Here is a 14672-nt window from a genome sequence, read left to right on the forward strand (position 1 = left end):
GAAATCGAAGAAATATTTGTTTCTGTGAAAAGCTGCGCTTGTTGCTTTGCCTGCGAGGTGCGCGAGTTTACTTGGATTACCCGTGGCGGTAGAGACATCCATCAGTCAGACTTCTGTCTATCTCCTGCCGCTAATTGGACATCCATCTGTCAGACGCTGATATCTCTGCCCTTTGGCCAAATCATGAGTGGTCAGCCATCATCGTAAACTATCTGCAAATGTTGAGAAACGGGCTGGAAAAAGAAAAAAAAAAAAGGAAATAATAGACTCACAAATAACGTCCTTTGTGCAGAGAAAGAGAATGAATGAATAGATTTTACACACAGCAAGCGATCTGAAATGCAACACAGCATGTTGATATTGTGTACTGCTCTCATTAGTTAGTGCTCGAACACAATGGCTTCAGATAACTTTCAGTCCAGAGTCTTTTGTGCGCATTTGCATGTTCCCGAATGTTTATCTTTTTGCTCGCCGTGGTCGTTCGAGCTGAAATGTCTTTTCTGTGAACAGCTCTTCTCTGTATCCCTCATTGAAAATGCTGCTGCTTTCTTTAGAAAGCTGAGATGCAGCACTGACCCCTCTTAGAGAAGAAGAGTGTTGTTATAGTACCCCCCCCCCCTCCCCTCTCTCTCCGCTCCCCCGCCTGTCACTTCAGACAGCCTCTGACTTGAGAGCTCTCTCTCAGATCAGCACTAAACTCTCTCCTTAGTCTCAGGAAGTGTTGGAGGAAGCACTCTCAGCCGAGGAGGCTTTTCTTAGACTCCGATGTCTCATTGCATATTCATAGTCCCCCCCCCCCTCCCCCCGCCTCTTCCACAGTCGAGGGTATCAGGTTTAAAAAAAAAAAAAAAAAAAAAAACAGACATCCAAGCTTTAATTATTCACTGTCATATTATTAATATTCTCTGTAATTTCAGATATATGATCGGTTTGCCCATTAAAGTTTCATATTTGAAAAATCTCCTTTGTATGTGGAGACAATGAACTATTGTTGCTGTCTTTGACCGCAAACACGGAGGCGACCTTTCCCATGAGCGCAAACGGTTAAATCACTTTTTATGTATCACTCCACTGCTACACAAATAATGCAAAGACCCTCATGGTTTTAAGTGGGGAATTGAGAGGCGGGACTTTGTCATCAGACCTCAGAGCACTCGACGTGTGTGACAACACAATCGGCTGTTCTAGCCAAACATTACACAGCCCCAGGCTTTACACTTCATTCTGCAAGCACTTAGATCTTAAAGAATAATTGTTGTAAAAGAGTGAACATTGTAGTTTTCAGTTTTATGGAATATATTACAATATTGAAGGTTGTTTTGGAACGAGGAGGCCGGTCAATGATTGGCCTTCTGAAAGAGGAAACCATGCACAGTTAAGAGTGACATGGTTGTCTTGAAAATATAAAGTTAACCAAAAAATTTGGAGCAAGGCAAAAAAAAAAAAATGGTTGACTACACACCCCTAAGTAAGTAGAAGATATAGATATTTTCTTTATTCTTTTTAAAGTCTGTTTCTCATTAAAAAAAAAAAAAAAAAAAAAAAAAAAAAAGTGGATATAATGGGTCCAAAGACGAAGCTACAAGTTGGAAAAAGTTACCAAGACTGAAAATGCAAAAGTCTTCCAAGTCGTCCAAATACACGAAGAAAACACAAGCAGAGCGCTGAATGAGTTTCACGTGACGAGTCCACCTTAGATTGCTCTCGAAGTTGCCAAAAATCATCACCTGTCAGCACAGCAAATTATGAACCGTCTTTATTTAGTCCAGTGTAACGGTTTATAACAGCAGCCTCGAACTGATATACCCTGATTGATATGTGCCTTAATTGATCTGGTTGACAGACAGGAAGTCTAGACTTACATTGTAATGTGTGTGTCGAGTACCGTGTGTCGTTAATCAGTTTTTTTTCTCTCTCCGAGCCCCGTTGTAGATCCTGTGAGGTCTGCGAGGCATTTTAAATCATCGCATTACCCAACTAATTAAAGACATTTAATATAACTTTTCTCCTTGCTCTGCCCGAGAGTGCCTGAAGAATATTTATTTCTTTGTGACCACATTTCTTTATTGGTCTGTTGACAGTCCTCTCAGGCCTGCATCTCTTTATTCACGGTACATAGTGCTGATTGCGCCCAACCCGCGAGTGTAGTAGATGTGTCTACCAGATGGACCAGTAGAAACTTGATGTCAACACACTTTGTTCTCAGGAGACATCACCGCAGTTCCCGTGAGTGGCAAAATTCAAACGCTCGTATTGTAAACAAGTGCCTTTGTGGAAGAAAAAAAAAACAACAAGCGATTCCCCTGGTTGGATTCAGAGAGCCTCTGTAGCACGTCCTCCTACTGATTAATAGCCAGCGTGTCTTGCTGAGCAGCCGTGCTCCTCCACGGCTGGGGGTTCGGGCTGGGAACGAGGCGGCGGCTGACAGTAGTGAGCTATGCGCCGCTCTGCTCCACGGGAGGTAATGAATCAGTTTGCCTGCCAGGACTGAAGTGTAGACAGCAGGAGGAAGAAAAGTGATCAGTCTTTCGGGGTGGGATGCTACTTGTCCAGCGTGTGGGCCACCGATAGCAGGAGAGACGCAGCATGAAAGAGAGGAGAAGGAAGGGAAGGAGTGCGAAGGGAGGATTACTGAGGAGCAGGAGAGCGGATCAGACGAGAAGGAGAATCAGAGTGTGGCTACAGATAGCAAAAGAGAAAGAAGGTTTGGGGATGGAGTATCACCCACTTTGTGTCAACATTCTTGGGGCAAATTTGCTCCCTGGTCCCCCCCCCCCCTCCCCCAAACCACCACAGAGGGGGTTCATTATTCTCACTTTACTCCTCCGCTAATTATCGTTATCATTACCGGGGATAATTACCATTTCACTGCCTAACACCCATGCCGACTGCTCGGCACCGAATCACACACAAGGTTATCAATAGCTGCTCAATTGCAGTCTCATCTTCCTAATTATACGATTCGGGCTTTGTGATAACTGAATAAGAAGTGAAATCTAGTATTATGTCTGGCGAGGTGTTGAAAGTCAGCACAAGGCCCTGAAATAAAGCAAAATGCGTGTGGAGCCTGTTAATTATAAAGCAGTGGCTTTTAGCTGGAATATAAATCAGAGGAGATCCAGAGTCACGAAACGACAGGAATTCTCTAAAATATCCTGCAAGCTGGTACAGAGAGCTTCAAACGCAGCCCTGAGACAACTTCATATCCTCCGTCTTTGATTTTCCTTCAGTCATTTCTTGTAAATAGAACTTTTTTATCTGATTTTATGGACCTACTTTTTAATTAACCCACTCTATTAGCACCAATCCATAGTCAGTCCATATCACAGTATTAATGAAAAGCCTCGGCTCGCAGTTGTCTCCCGTCGCTGCCTCTGACTTATGTTAAGCTTAGTAGCCGTGTTTGTCGAGGGGGTTTCTAAATCCCTCTGTGGCATTTTGGAGTTGCAGCTGACGCCTTGAACCTGATGAATGGTCTCTCCATCTGCTGCAGCTCAGCACCGGAGTACAAGGCTGGCACAGGCCTAATCAGCAGGAGAAATTCATTAGACCTTCCCTGAGTCACATGCAGAGAGGAGCAGAGCTGAGAGGACGTTGTGGGTGGAAAAAAAAAGAAAAAAAAAAAGAGAGAGGCAAAAGAAGGTGACAGTAGGAATGGCTCAGTAAGCATATGAAGGACAGTTGGGCCAAGCTGGTGGAATGTGTGCCACGGAGGACCTCATGACAGACAGGAGGTCTATTCTCTTTGACCCCAATTACCAGAGGTGTTTCTTTCCACCGGCTAATCCACGGCGTATTGGGTGGCCCCTCCTCTCCGCAACATGGAGATTTGCTTTTCCAGCCTGTTGTTTTCCCCACAGAGTCATAGGGGCGATGACATAGTTCTGCTGACCGGGATGCGTCTGACCTGCTGTGAAAGCAAAGTTCATCAAACTGGTAGCTTTTCCGTATCTAAATACAGTTTAGTTTTTTTTAATCAACTATTATCTTTTTCAATTATTTTTAAGCTCTAAAATGGCATTGTGAAAAAAAATATAACAAAACAAAAACATCCCTTTAAAATTTCCAGACCCAAAAGTCTCATTTTAATTACTAGTTTTGTCTAACCGGCAGTAAAAAAAAAAAAAAAAAAACAACTCAACTCAACTCGATATTCATTTTAAAGTGTTATTATACATTTAATTGGAAAACCATTAGTCAGGAATGGTTAATCAATTATCAAGTGTGTCTGACTGATTTTCTGCAAATCAATCGATCAGCTAAAAGTTTTGGAACCAGCTGAGAAGCCTTTTGTAATACTCGGCAGGCATTACATAGACATGTTATAAAATGACTTTTATGTTCTGCCTTTTCAAAATGTTTGCAGTACTGAAGCAGTTTCTCTTCAACCACAGCACCGTATTAATACTGTGAGGAGTTTATCTGACCGCCATCTCTCCTTCCGTCTGTCCACAGAGACACTCATGGACTCCACCACGGCCACGGCGGAGCTCGGCTGGACGGTGTACCCTGTGTCAGGGTCGAGTGACAACAGCGTAAGTGACCCGCTCCACTTTCACTACATTCTGCCTCTGACAAAGGAAGTTTAATTCAATTATTATTTCAGTAATGATATATTTTCAAGTCATTCGAGGCCGTTTTTTTTTTTTTTTTTTTTTTTTTTTTTATGACAAAGATGAGGTGTGGGGAGGCCTTCTCTTTGTTCATTGTAAAAGTGCGGTTAATGTGTAAATGTGCTCCGTCCCCCATGCTAACTCACCCTGTGTTTTGGTTTTTCACTCTAAGGTCAAAGATCAATCAGCGAGCCAGCCCGCTCCCCAGAGCGAGCTGATCATTCCTCCTCGCAAAAGAAACCGCTTGAATTTAACAATGCATTTTTTTGATCCTCTATAAACTCCACACACGCGTAGAAGTTTGAAGAAGAAAACTCTTTTCGTGTTGTAGATTCATCCATTTTTAACCTCTACATTTGAATATTCATTAGCCCCATTTTCACTTTGACAGTTTTTTTCCACAATTTCTTTTCCCAGATTTTGCTCATTTTAGCCTCATCTGAACTTTCTGGTTCAACACAAACACATTATAAATGAGGAATCATAAACTCAAAGCTAAATATGTGTGTTCTCATGCCAGACTGGAAGCAATGTGTTATAAGGGCCTTTGTTGGTGTTTGATGCACAGTATTTCCACATGCTTTGCCAGGCACTGGTTCCTCCCAGCCACATGCGAGCCAGGCCCACTTAAAGCAGCCAAAAGCAGAGTCTCAGTCTCCTTTACTTTTTTTCTCCACCACAAGATTTAAACTTCTTACAACGGGACCAAAAGAGAGAAAAAAAAATGTTGTAGGCTTATTTGCTGGTGCATTTCAAAAAACCACTGCCGTTTTTATTCAATTATTTATGCTTCTGTGGTTTGTATTAAAGATGGTTTGAATTATGCTCCATCATGCTGTCTTTTTTGCACAAAAAAAAAAAAAAAAAAAAAATAGAGAGCTGGCCTTCAACAATTCCATGATACAACTTCAAAGCTGTTCAGCAAAAAATGTAGGACAACTCCATCTCTCCCAACCTGAGGGCACATTGTCTCCTCACCGCTCGTTTCTGCAATCAATACCGAAAGCACAAAGGCGCTCGGTTTCCTTTTCTCTTGCCAGCTCTGGATCCAATCTGCACAGAGCCAGCTAAGGTACACTCCAAAGACAATCTACATCACATCTTCCTTTCATCTTTGCAAAATGTTAAATGTCGCAAAAAAACAACAACAACAAAAAAATTGGATTTAATATCAAGTGGAAACTTTAGACCAGCGCAAAGAAACATGGAAAGGTCAGCGTTCGCAAACTTTTTTGTGCTGTTAAAATGTTCACTCTGGCCAAAGTGAGGTGAAATTAGATTCTCAACAAAAAAACTAAAGACCTCTAAGCTCTTCAAGGATCATCTGTGTTCCAGTAACATGTGGTACACTGCCTGATTCTGAGGTTGTTTTCCTTTCCAAATCAAATACCTTCACATTTAATTTTCCTGAAAGGCTTTCAGTTCGAGGAATTTTGAATTTGTCTGCATTTATTTTCTGCCCCAGACTTCAGATGATTCCGTGCTCCTTGTGAAAAAAAAAACGCCCATATGCAGCCATGATATGTCCCACTATTTGAGCGCAGTGAAATGTAAAGTCCTTAAGCCCTCGGATTTAGACAGGTATAGGTTGGCCTTATCAGCGTGGGCACTGAAGTTTTACGATGATGTGGCTGAGCTTGACGAAAGCCCCGATCCGTTGGAAAGCGAAGAGCGAGGGCGATGGAGATAGCTTGTCCCTCGTGGCCCGGGGCAACAGGTGGGGAAACAGAGCTCGCTCTCCCTCTCAGTATAACAGCAAGAGGTGCTTTACAGAAGCTATTGTCTTACACACATATATGCATGGCTTCATGGGCTTAGCCGGTGGATCAGTAACATCCAGCGGAGCGCCGCACCAGCAGTTGGCTTTCACTACTCTGTAGAGCTTCATGAAATATATCCTAACTCGGCATGTGATACGTGGCGGCACAATGGAAACGCAAACAACTAACGGTGTGACACTAAGTCCGAAATGTTATGGCAGTTGGTGTTATTCCGCTCTTATTTCACAGGATACTGGAATAATGCCTGTCAAATCATTATCATAAGAAGTTCCTTATAACTGCAGCTATAAACTCATCGTCCTGCCGTGGGTTTTTGGATGTGATTTGTATGAAATAGTAATACAGTCAAGCATGTATAAATCAAGTTTTATGACACTCTGTGCGTAGTCAGGCAGGCTCCCTTTTTAATTAAGTGAAATGACAGTCAAACGTATGTTGTCCCTGAGCCAGACAAACAAGACATCCTCATTATTATTCAGAGTAATGCGAAAACCACAGAGAATGGATTTGATATTTACCGAACCGAGGATTTAGCCCGGAGCTGTTCGGAAGTGTACCGTCCTCTGACTAACGTTCTCGGATTCTGGCAATAAAACTCGCGTATCTCATAACTTTCTCCACCCACACAGGAAAACTGGTCCAGTCAGTAGTTGGGCTGTCACATACATGTGCGTCTCTGGGCAACTTTGTGAAGACGTGTCCAACATATGCACGCGCACAGAGGACGCCAGGAAGACTAGCAGTCGCTGGGGTGGACGCCAGTGGAGCTCCAAATAAATGACGAAATAAACATACACAGAGCACCCAATAACAACACGAATATATATTAATGTATTATTAACATTTTGGTTTGGCTTAAATTGACTTTAGAATACGTTAAAAGAAAAATATTTTAAAAGGACAAAACAACTACATGATTCTTGCCAACAAAGTTGTGTATCTCCTTTAACATTAGTCGATGTCAAGTCACTAAGTGCTGCTCTTGACCCATTCAAAATCTGCTAAGTGACACGTTGCAAAATGTATGGCTGGCTGGCGGAAGGGGTGGAGGGTGTTTTTTTTTCTTTTTTTTTTTTTAAAGTGGTCAGTGTTTTCCTCTCAAGTGGAGCTGAGAGACATGTGAACGTCAGGTCAGAACCTCCTGACCCGTTCATCGCTCCGCTGAAGTACTGACAACAGCAGCCATTTAGAAACAGACTTCGCGGCCGCAGGAAGCACACACAGCTACCGTGGAAGGGAAACCGAGGCAGGGAACATAATGAGGTGGTGTCTGTGGGTTAGGCTATCATTATGGACGTGTCATGATGTGGTGGCGCAGCAGGATATGTATGTATGTATGTACAGTGTCACTTAGGGGCACAACACAAAGCAGACTTTCGAAAGAGAAATCAGTCCCTTGTGATTCATCAAAGATGCCGCATATTATATGAGAATTCCTTCTGAATATGATTGTGGTTGTTTACGTATAATCGCGGACATGTGTGGCAAACCAACAAGGCATCGTAACCTTCCTTTTTCTTCGCGAGTAATTTGCTGAACACGGGGTCACCGGAGTTTAGAGTGACCACCGACTTGCTGCGATTCGAAATTAAAGTCTCGTGAAATCATATTTCAGGGACTTATGCAGGGAAATATGTAAACATAATCCACATGTTACTTTGTTGAAATGAGGCTAAAAAGATGGAATTGTTCTGCTGGTTTCACATGTTGCGCATTAGTAGTGGACAGTGGTAATTGAAGTTGACTGCAGCAGACAGTTCTACTTAAGTCTGTGTGTGGGTGAGTCTCTCGGCTCTGTGAAGCCCGGTCTCCTGCAGGATTTGGCTCCCATGGCCTCTCTCTCGTAGTAATTGAATGCAGAGAGTGGGTGTCATTTGTCCTCTGTCCCTCTAGGGAAGGCACTCGTGCTCTGACAGATTTCCCACAACTGCAAATGGGGCGGCTGTGCCGCGGGAGTTTTCCATCGGGTCTCTCTCGCTCTCTCTCTGCTTGTGTGTGAATAATTTATTTACTTCTGTCAGTGATAGAGCGGTGATATGTAATAGGGCCCCAGACTCTGAAGCTAGTTCAGGTTAATTCAAACACTCCAATGACAAGATGTGATAAATACACGGTTCATGTTATGTCAAAACAATGAAAACATGAAATGTTTGAGTGTTCTGACAGTGCGTTCACATCGCTGCTTGACTGATGTGTCACTTCATCCTGACCGTTTATGGTTCATCTGTCTGGCGTATGTATTTATACATCCTGTGTTTAATGCTATGACATTTTTCACTGACCTGTTTTGGATCAAAGAAAAGGCACGAATAGCATATAAAAGCTGTAAAACAACTTTTTAAATTATAGCATACCTTGTTGACGGGTGCAGTGATGGATGCAGGTCTTTGTTTTTGAGGTCGATTCTTCATCTAATCCACTAAATAACAGTTTTACGGTCACTCACGCAGCTTTGAATGATTGTAATGATCGTCAACAAGTCTTCAACTTGTGCTTGCCAGGCGGAGCTATTTATCAGAAATCTGACTGGCTCTTGACGACGGCGTCCAGGAAGAGGAGGATTTGTGGTCAACTTTTTTTGCAGCCAACAAACTTGTTGACCGTCTGCGTGTCGGTTTTCCTGGTCGCACAGATGCACAAGAAAATTGAGAATCCTGACAACTTGATCATGTTAGTTTCGCTTTGAATGCATTTTAAGAGTAAATTCATATCACCAGATGAGACATATCAACAGCAATGTGGCTTTCTGCTAAATTCCTTGGTAGCCGTCCTTGAAAGTAGATATGAGCTTTGGGCCATTCTGAAGGTTTCCAGTTGTTTTCATGTTAGACTAGCTGATGGAAGTCGTTGCTTTCGTGTCAATGTGTCTCTTGTTAATCCCTTTAAGGTTAATAGAAATACATGACCTGCACGTCCTTGGGCTCAGTTAAATGGACAGGATCTAAATGCAAATTAGGAGTAAAGCATAATTATTGTGGAGTTTGAAATTCGTTGCTAAAAAAAAAAAAAAAAAAAAAGGTCCAAAGAGGTAAGGTAAGAGATCTGGGACTTATTTCCTTGTTTCATCTAGTGGATGGAGCAAAGAGCTGTCGTCGGGGCCCCGGCTCAGCTGTAGTTATAACTCCACTCCATAATTCAGCCTTGTCAGAGCGTTCCGCATGGCGTTACAGATAAAGCAGAGACCTACTTTTATGGAGACGTATGGATTGCAGGTCAGCTGAACTTTTCTTTTTCTCTCCTCGAATGGCACAAGAGATATTGATTGTGAAGCTCGTTCTCACTGAGCGGCATTGAACTGTAGCGCCTCACGTAGCTTCAGAGGAAGAGAGGAGCAGCTGACATATAATGGTCTCTACTAGTCCTGCCGTAGTCCAGCTATCACAGTCTGTATTCACTTCAGATGGGTTTTCTATGAAGGGGATTTTGTCTCTCTGGGATCATTTAAATTTCAGTCGGTGGACCTGTTAGTAGTTTTGTTGACAAAGCATTTTTGGCCTGACAACAACTGGCAGGAAAATAAAGGTTCAGAAATCTGTTCTGAGAGCAGTACAAGGACATGTGCATGTTACTGTAACCTAACATGCTTTATCTAAACAGCAGGTGTTCACTCTTATCAGACAGATTCAGAGGACAATGTAAAGCATTGTGTTCTTTGACTTTAATATTTTTTTTTTTTTATGCAATCACGAATCACGCAAGAACAAAGCGCTGCACAATAATGAGAATAGAGCACCTTGGAATGCATCAGATAATCTACGGCAATGAAGTAATGAGCCAGGCGAGGTTCTTCAAGTGACATTCATGTTTCGAGAGGGGGTAGAACATCAGTGAAGACTGAAGGAGGCACATAATGTCAGGAATGCAATCAAAAACATGCTGCAGGTTTCCTTTGACATTTACTGGGTTGTGCACTTTGAATTCGTCCCCTAGAGTCAGACTGTCAACACATGAGGTCTACCGTGATGTTCTGAGTTGTCTTTAGGAAAATATGCAGCACAAATGACTTGAACTGTGGCGCAAATGCAGTTGGATTCACCAAGAGGTGAATCGTTGCTCCCCATCCCCTCTACTCGCTGGATGTGGCTCCTTCTGTTTCTCAAAAAGAGGTGCAAGTTTACGAGTTTCCATTTTGTCAAAGATCAAATGCAAGTAATAATAATAATAATGCAAATTAAAGCTGCTTGTTTACTTGAGTCATTAAAATATCCCATACAGGTGAATCCTACTGTTTGTTTGGAACAGAAAATGAGTGACATCTAGCAGGTTCAAGTAAACAGTGTTTATTATTTGCCTGAATCACTGGACCGAGGATTGTTAGACTCAGGACCCAAACGAGAGCAATTAAAACATCAAACAGTGTGCTTTTGTTTGGAGCCTTCTGTTTCACCCGTTGGGTTTTTGTCATCATAAGAGTGTGTTTCTCTGAGGAAGGAAACATGTGTAGCATGAAAAAACATTTTCTGGTTGTTTACCTTGAAGTGGTCTTATGTCTAATCTATTTTTCAAAGAATTACCCAAAAACTTTTGCAAATGCAAAGGATAATATTTGTTTTGCCTTTGGCTATTAATGAATATATTTGATGATTCAAGTCTTACACAGTTATTTATTTCACGTTATAGTAAAGCACTATTCATTTCACTCAACCCCATGGCTGTTGACTTTCACAGAGAGAACTAGAAAAAACATTTTGCCAAATGTAACAGGATCTCGGTACAATAAGGTGGATTTTATTTCCCCCCCCATTGTCATCTGAGGGCAGCTCTTTCCTCCAGCTGATCTATCTTGACATCCACCAGCAGTGTTACCTCCACCTGCTGTACTTAAAACACATGACCACCCTTTTTACAGCACTCTCGGTAAAGAGCCAGGGGGAAAAGCTGTGAAAATGAAGACGTTTCTTCAAATTTCACACTCCGCGCTTGATCGTTAGGCTCTTATTATGCCCCATTTGCTTCCCTTCACTGGCTGTGATGAAAGCGGGGCAAAGAGGCCATGACAGGACAAAAAGGGGCCCTTCATCAAAACACATTTTGTTTGGGGTCTTTTTTTTTGTCGGACTCGGCCCCTCCCCCCACCTCGCCGCCAACACTTTCTCCTGGAGTTTCTCCTGTCTGCATCCCTCATTAGCAGCAACCCCCACCTGTCTCCACATTCATTTTTATTGAGCCCTGATTGTCCGACGCTCTGCGCTCACTAAATGCAGGCCTTCCGCTCTCGTTTAATTGGCCCACAGCCTCCACACTGCTCCTCAACAAGTGGGAAGGTCAATGGCTGCTCATGACCTGCGATGATGATGTCTGGCAGTCGTGGGCAAAAGACAGATTTCTCCTCTAGTGATACTGCTAAGAAGCTGCAGCATATGCAGCCAAGCCTTCACAACTGCTTTAGTTTTATGAGCGTACAGCTACCAGACAGACTTCATTTGTGGTGACGGAGCAGCAGATTTCCACTTACATTCAATGCTAGATCACGCATCAGAATGATTTAGGTGTTTATTTACTGAAGTTCAGAAGTAGGTATCGATTGTAAATAACATTTGTTGGATTCTACTAATTGTCAAAGAAAAATCATCCAATATTATGCAAGTTGGTTTATGTACACATCTTTGTTTACCATAAAACTCCAACTAAAACACAATATTTTTGAAGTACAATATGCAGACTTTGTGGAAGAAAGGCCCAGTTATGACTCTAATAAACAAGTTTATGTATTGTTCTGCTGCATTCAATCTTTTCATCTCACATTATTGATATTCATTTTGGCAGAAAATCCGACTTTTCGGTTTCGATTGGCTTTTTCTGATGGTTTGGGTCAAGCCAAGCATCACACCAGCACTGATTAATTAGGACATGGGAATTAAGAACTAAAGCTTGTTCTAATTAGTCAAAGTGTTTGATAGAACGTGGATTTCTAATGAGAGGGGTGACTTTCTTCTCCCAACCCGTCAAAATCTGTCAAAAATCCTCGCTAAGTGGGCACTAATTTGAGAAATTATATCAGCTGTGAAGTGAAGAGTGAAGGGGGGACGCGGAGCGGTCGAAGCGGTAGAGGGTGCAGCCGATGGATCCGGGGGGTGAGAACAGGATTTCTTTTTTTTTCTTGGCTGTGATGCTGAGGTTAAGGTCGTGACCTGTGTGGTGGTTAGAGAGCGTGGTGTTTAAAGCTGGTTTGATCCGTAGCAAAGGGGGCAGGAAAACCGCGGAGGTTGCATCTGGACTCTGTGTAGCCAGAGCGAGTACTCAAATTGCTGTGCAATATGTGGACTTTGAAGCAGAACAGAATACCCAAAAAACCTCCAGTGAAATTTGTCCGTTGATTATTTTTTTATGTGGTTACCTGTGTAATGTGATTATGTCAGTTTAGTGTGACTTTGATTGTGGAAAATTCATGTCATGTTTCCTCAGTGCTTCATTGTAGTGAAAGCAGCTTTCACTGCAATGTCAATAATCCATTACAGCATGCGCTATGAATGTGTCCTATTAAAATACAATAAAAAAAAAAAGAAAAAAAAAGTAAGACACACTATCACATAAAGCAGAAGCCTTTTAGCTGTGTTCGAGTAACTTAATGTCACGTCTCCGGTTTCTCTTAAAGCGGCACAGTATGTAAATGATTTCCTCTCCGAGGGGACAGAAAGGAGACGGTGAACATCACAACTCTTTGGAGCGAAAGGATTTTTTTTTTTTTTTTTACTTCAACATCTCAAAATGCAAATTCATTTTTCCTTGAATACTGTATTTCACCCTTCGTAGCTTCTACACTTCAACTCAAACAGATATATAGAAACAACAAACAAACAAACAAGCAGATTAATGCTAAAAAGCGAAGGAGTCTCCTGTGCCTTCTTAGTGCCGGCATGTTTCTGCTGGCGTTACCTGTCAAAAGAAGGCATGGTACGAAGCGCCAGATAACAGACGACTCAAATACGTCCTACGCTTGCGTTTTAACAATGAATTAGTAGCTGGTATCATAGATTGAACAAAAACAACAACAACAGCCCCGGCATGTAGTGAACCTTACTGCACCCTTTTTCACTCGACTAAAAAAAAAGCTTCTATTATTGTTTTAAAAGCAACTTTATTTCCTTGATTGCGTTAATTGTCATAAAGTTCAGTAAGGTTTATAATAAGTTTCCTGTGTGTAGCCGTGCTAACATATTAGAAATGGAATGACATGCTGGAAAGGCTGCTTCTCATTTGTTCCTTTAATTGGAGATATTATGTTTCCTCTCACCATGTAATCAATTTAATCAAAACATTGCTGTAAGTTGATTACTCCCAGTAATCAAAGTTATTATAAAAAGCACATGAAAACATTCTGGTTACTGCTGGGAAATAGGTATCAGCGGGACTTTATGACAGTTTATATTAATAGGAAACATGCAGGCCGTTTACTGCTTCACAGAAGAATTGCATTTAATTGAGAGAATCAGGCTAAATATGTGCTTGAATTATCCAGTAATTTTTTTTTCCTCACAAGTTTCTTTATTCAAATCAAACTTCTTTTCAAAGTAGACAAATGGGAAACAAAGTGTTAATTCACTTATTTGTGTGTGTGTTTCTGCTCGACAGTGGGAGGAGGTGAGCGGTTATGACGAAAACATGAACACCATCCGGACGTACCAAGTCTGCAATGTTTTCGACAACAATCAGAACAACTGGGTACGGACAAAATACATCCGGCGTCGCGGTGCACAGCGGATCCACGTGGAGATGAAGTTCTCCGTGAGGGACTGCAGTAGCATCCCGAACGTACCGGGCTCCTGTAAAGAGACCTTTAACCTTTATTACTACGAATCGGACTCCGACTCAGCCACCAGGACCTCACCGGCTTGGATGGAGAACCCCTGGATCAAGGTCGACACCATCGCGGCAGATGAGAGCTTCTCCCAGGTGGACCTCGGGGGCAGGGTGATGAAGATCAACACCGAGGTCCGGAGCTTCGGCCCCGTGTCACGACACGGTTTCTACTTGGCCTTCCAGGACTACGGCGGCTGCATGTCGCTCATCGCCGTTCGCGTCTTCTACCGGAAGTGCGCCCGTATCATCACCAACGGGGCGATGTTCCAGGAGACGCTGTCGGGAGCCGAGAGCACCTCCCTGGTGGCTGCAAGGGGCGTTTGCATCCCCAACGCGGAGGAGGTGGATGTGCCCATTAAGCTGTACTGCAACGGGGACGGAGAGTGGATGGTACCGATCGGGCGCTGCATGTGCAAATCCGGGAACGAAGCTGTGGAAAATGGGACCGTTTGTCGAGGTATGATTTGCTTTTATTGTG

At 42.6% G+C, this 14672-nt stretch overlaps 1 protein-coding gene across 4 annotated transcripts in view; it reads left to right on the forward strand.

Moving 5' to 3' along the window:
• ephb2b (eph receptor B2b) overlaps window positions 1-14672 on the forward strand; it is a 126786-nt gene that overhangs the window by 42164 nt on the left and 69950 nt on the right. For all 4 annotated transcript variants that reach the window (XM_069149643.1, XM_069149658.1, XM_069149652.1 and 1 more), the window contains exons 2-3: window positions 4456-4535; window positions 13967-14651. In XM_069149643.1, coding sequence (XP_069005744.1) covers window positions 4456-4535; window positions 13967-14651 — 765 coding nt within the window. The remainder of the gene's footprint in view (window positions 1-4455; window positions 4536-13966; window positions 14652-14672) is intronic.

This window comes from Embiotoca jacksoni, unplaced genomic scaffold (assembly GCF_022577435.1).
Source record: "Embiotoca jacksoni isolate LCO1_2020_lvr unplaced genomic scaffold, fEmbJac1.0.p SCAF_1, whole genome shotgun sequence".
Lineage (NCBI taxonomy): Eukaryota > Metazoa > Chordata > Actinopteri > Embiotocidae > Embiotoca > Embiotoca jacksoni.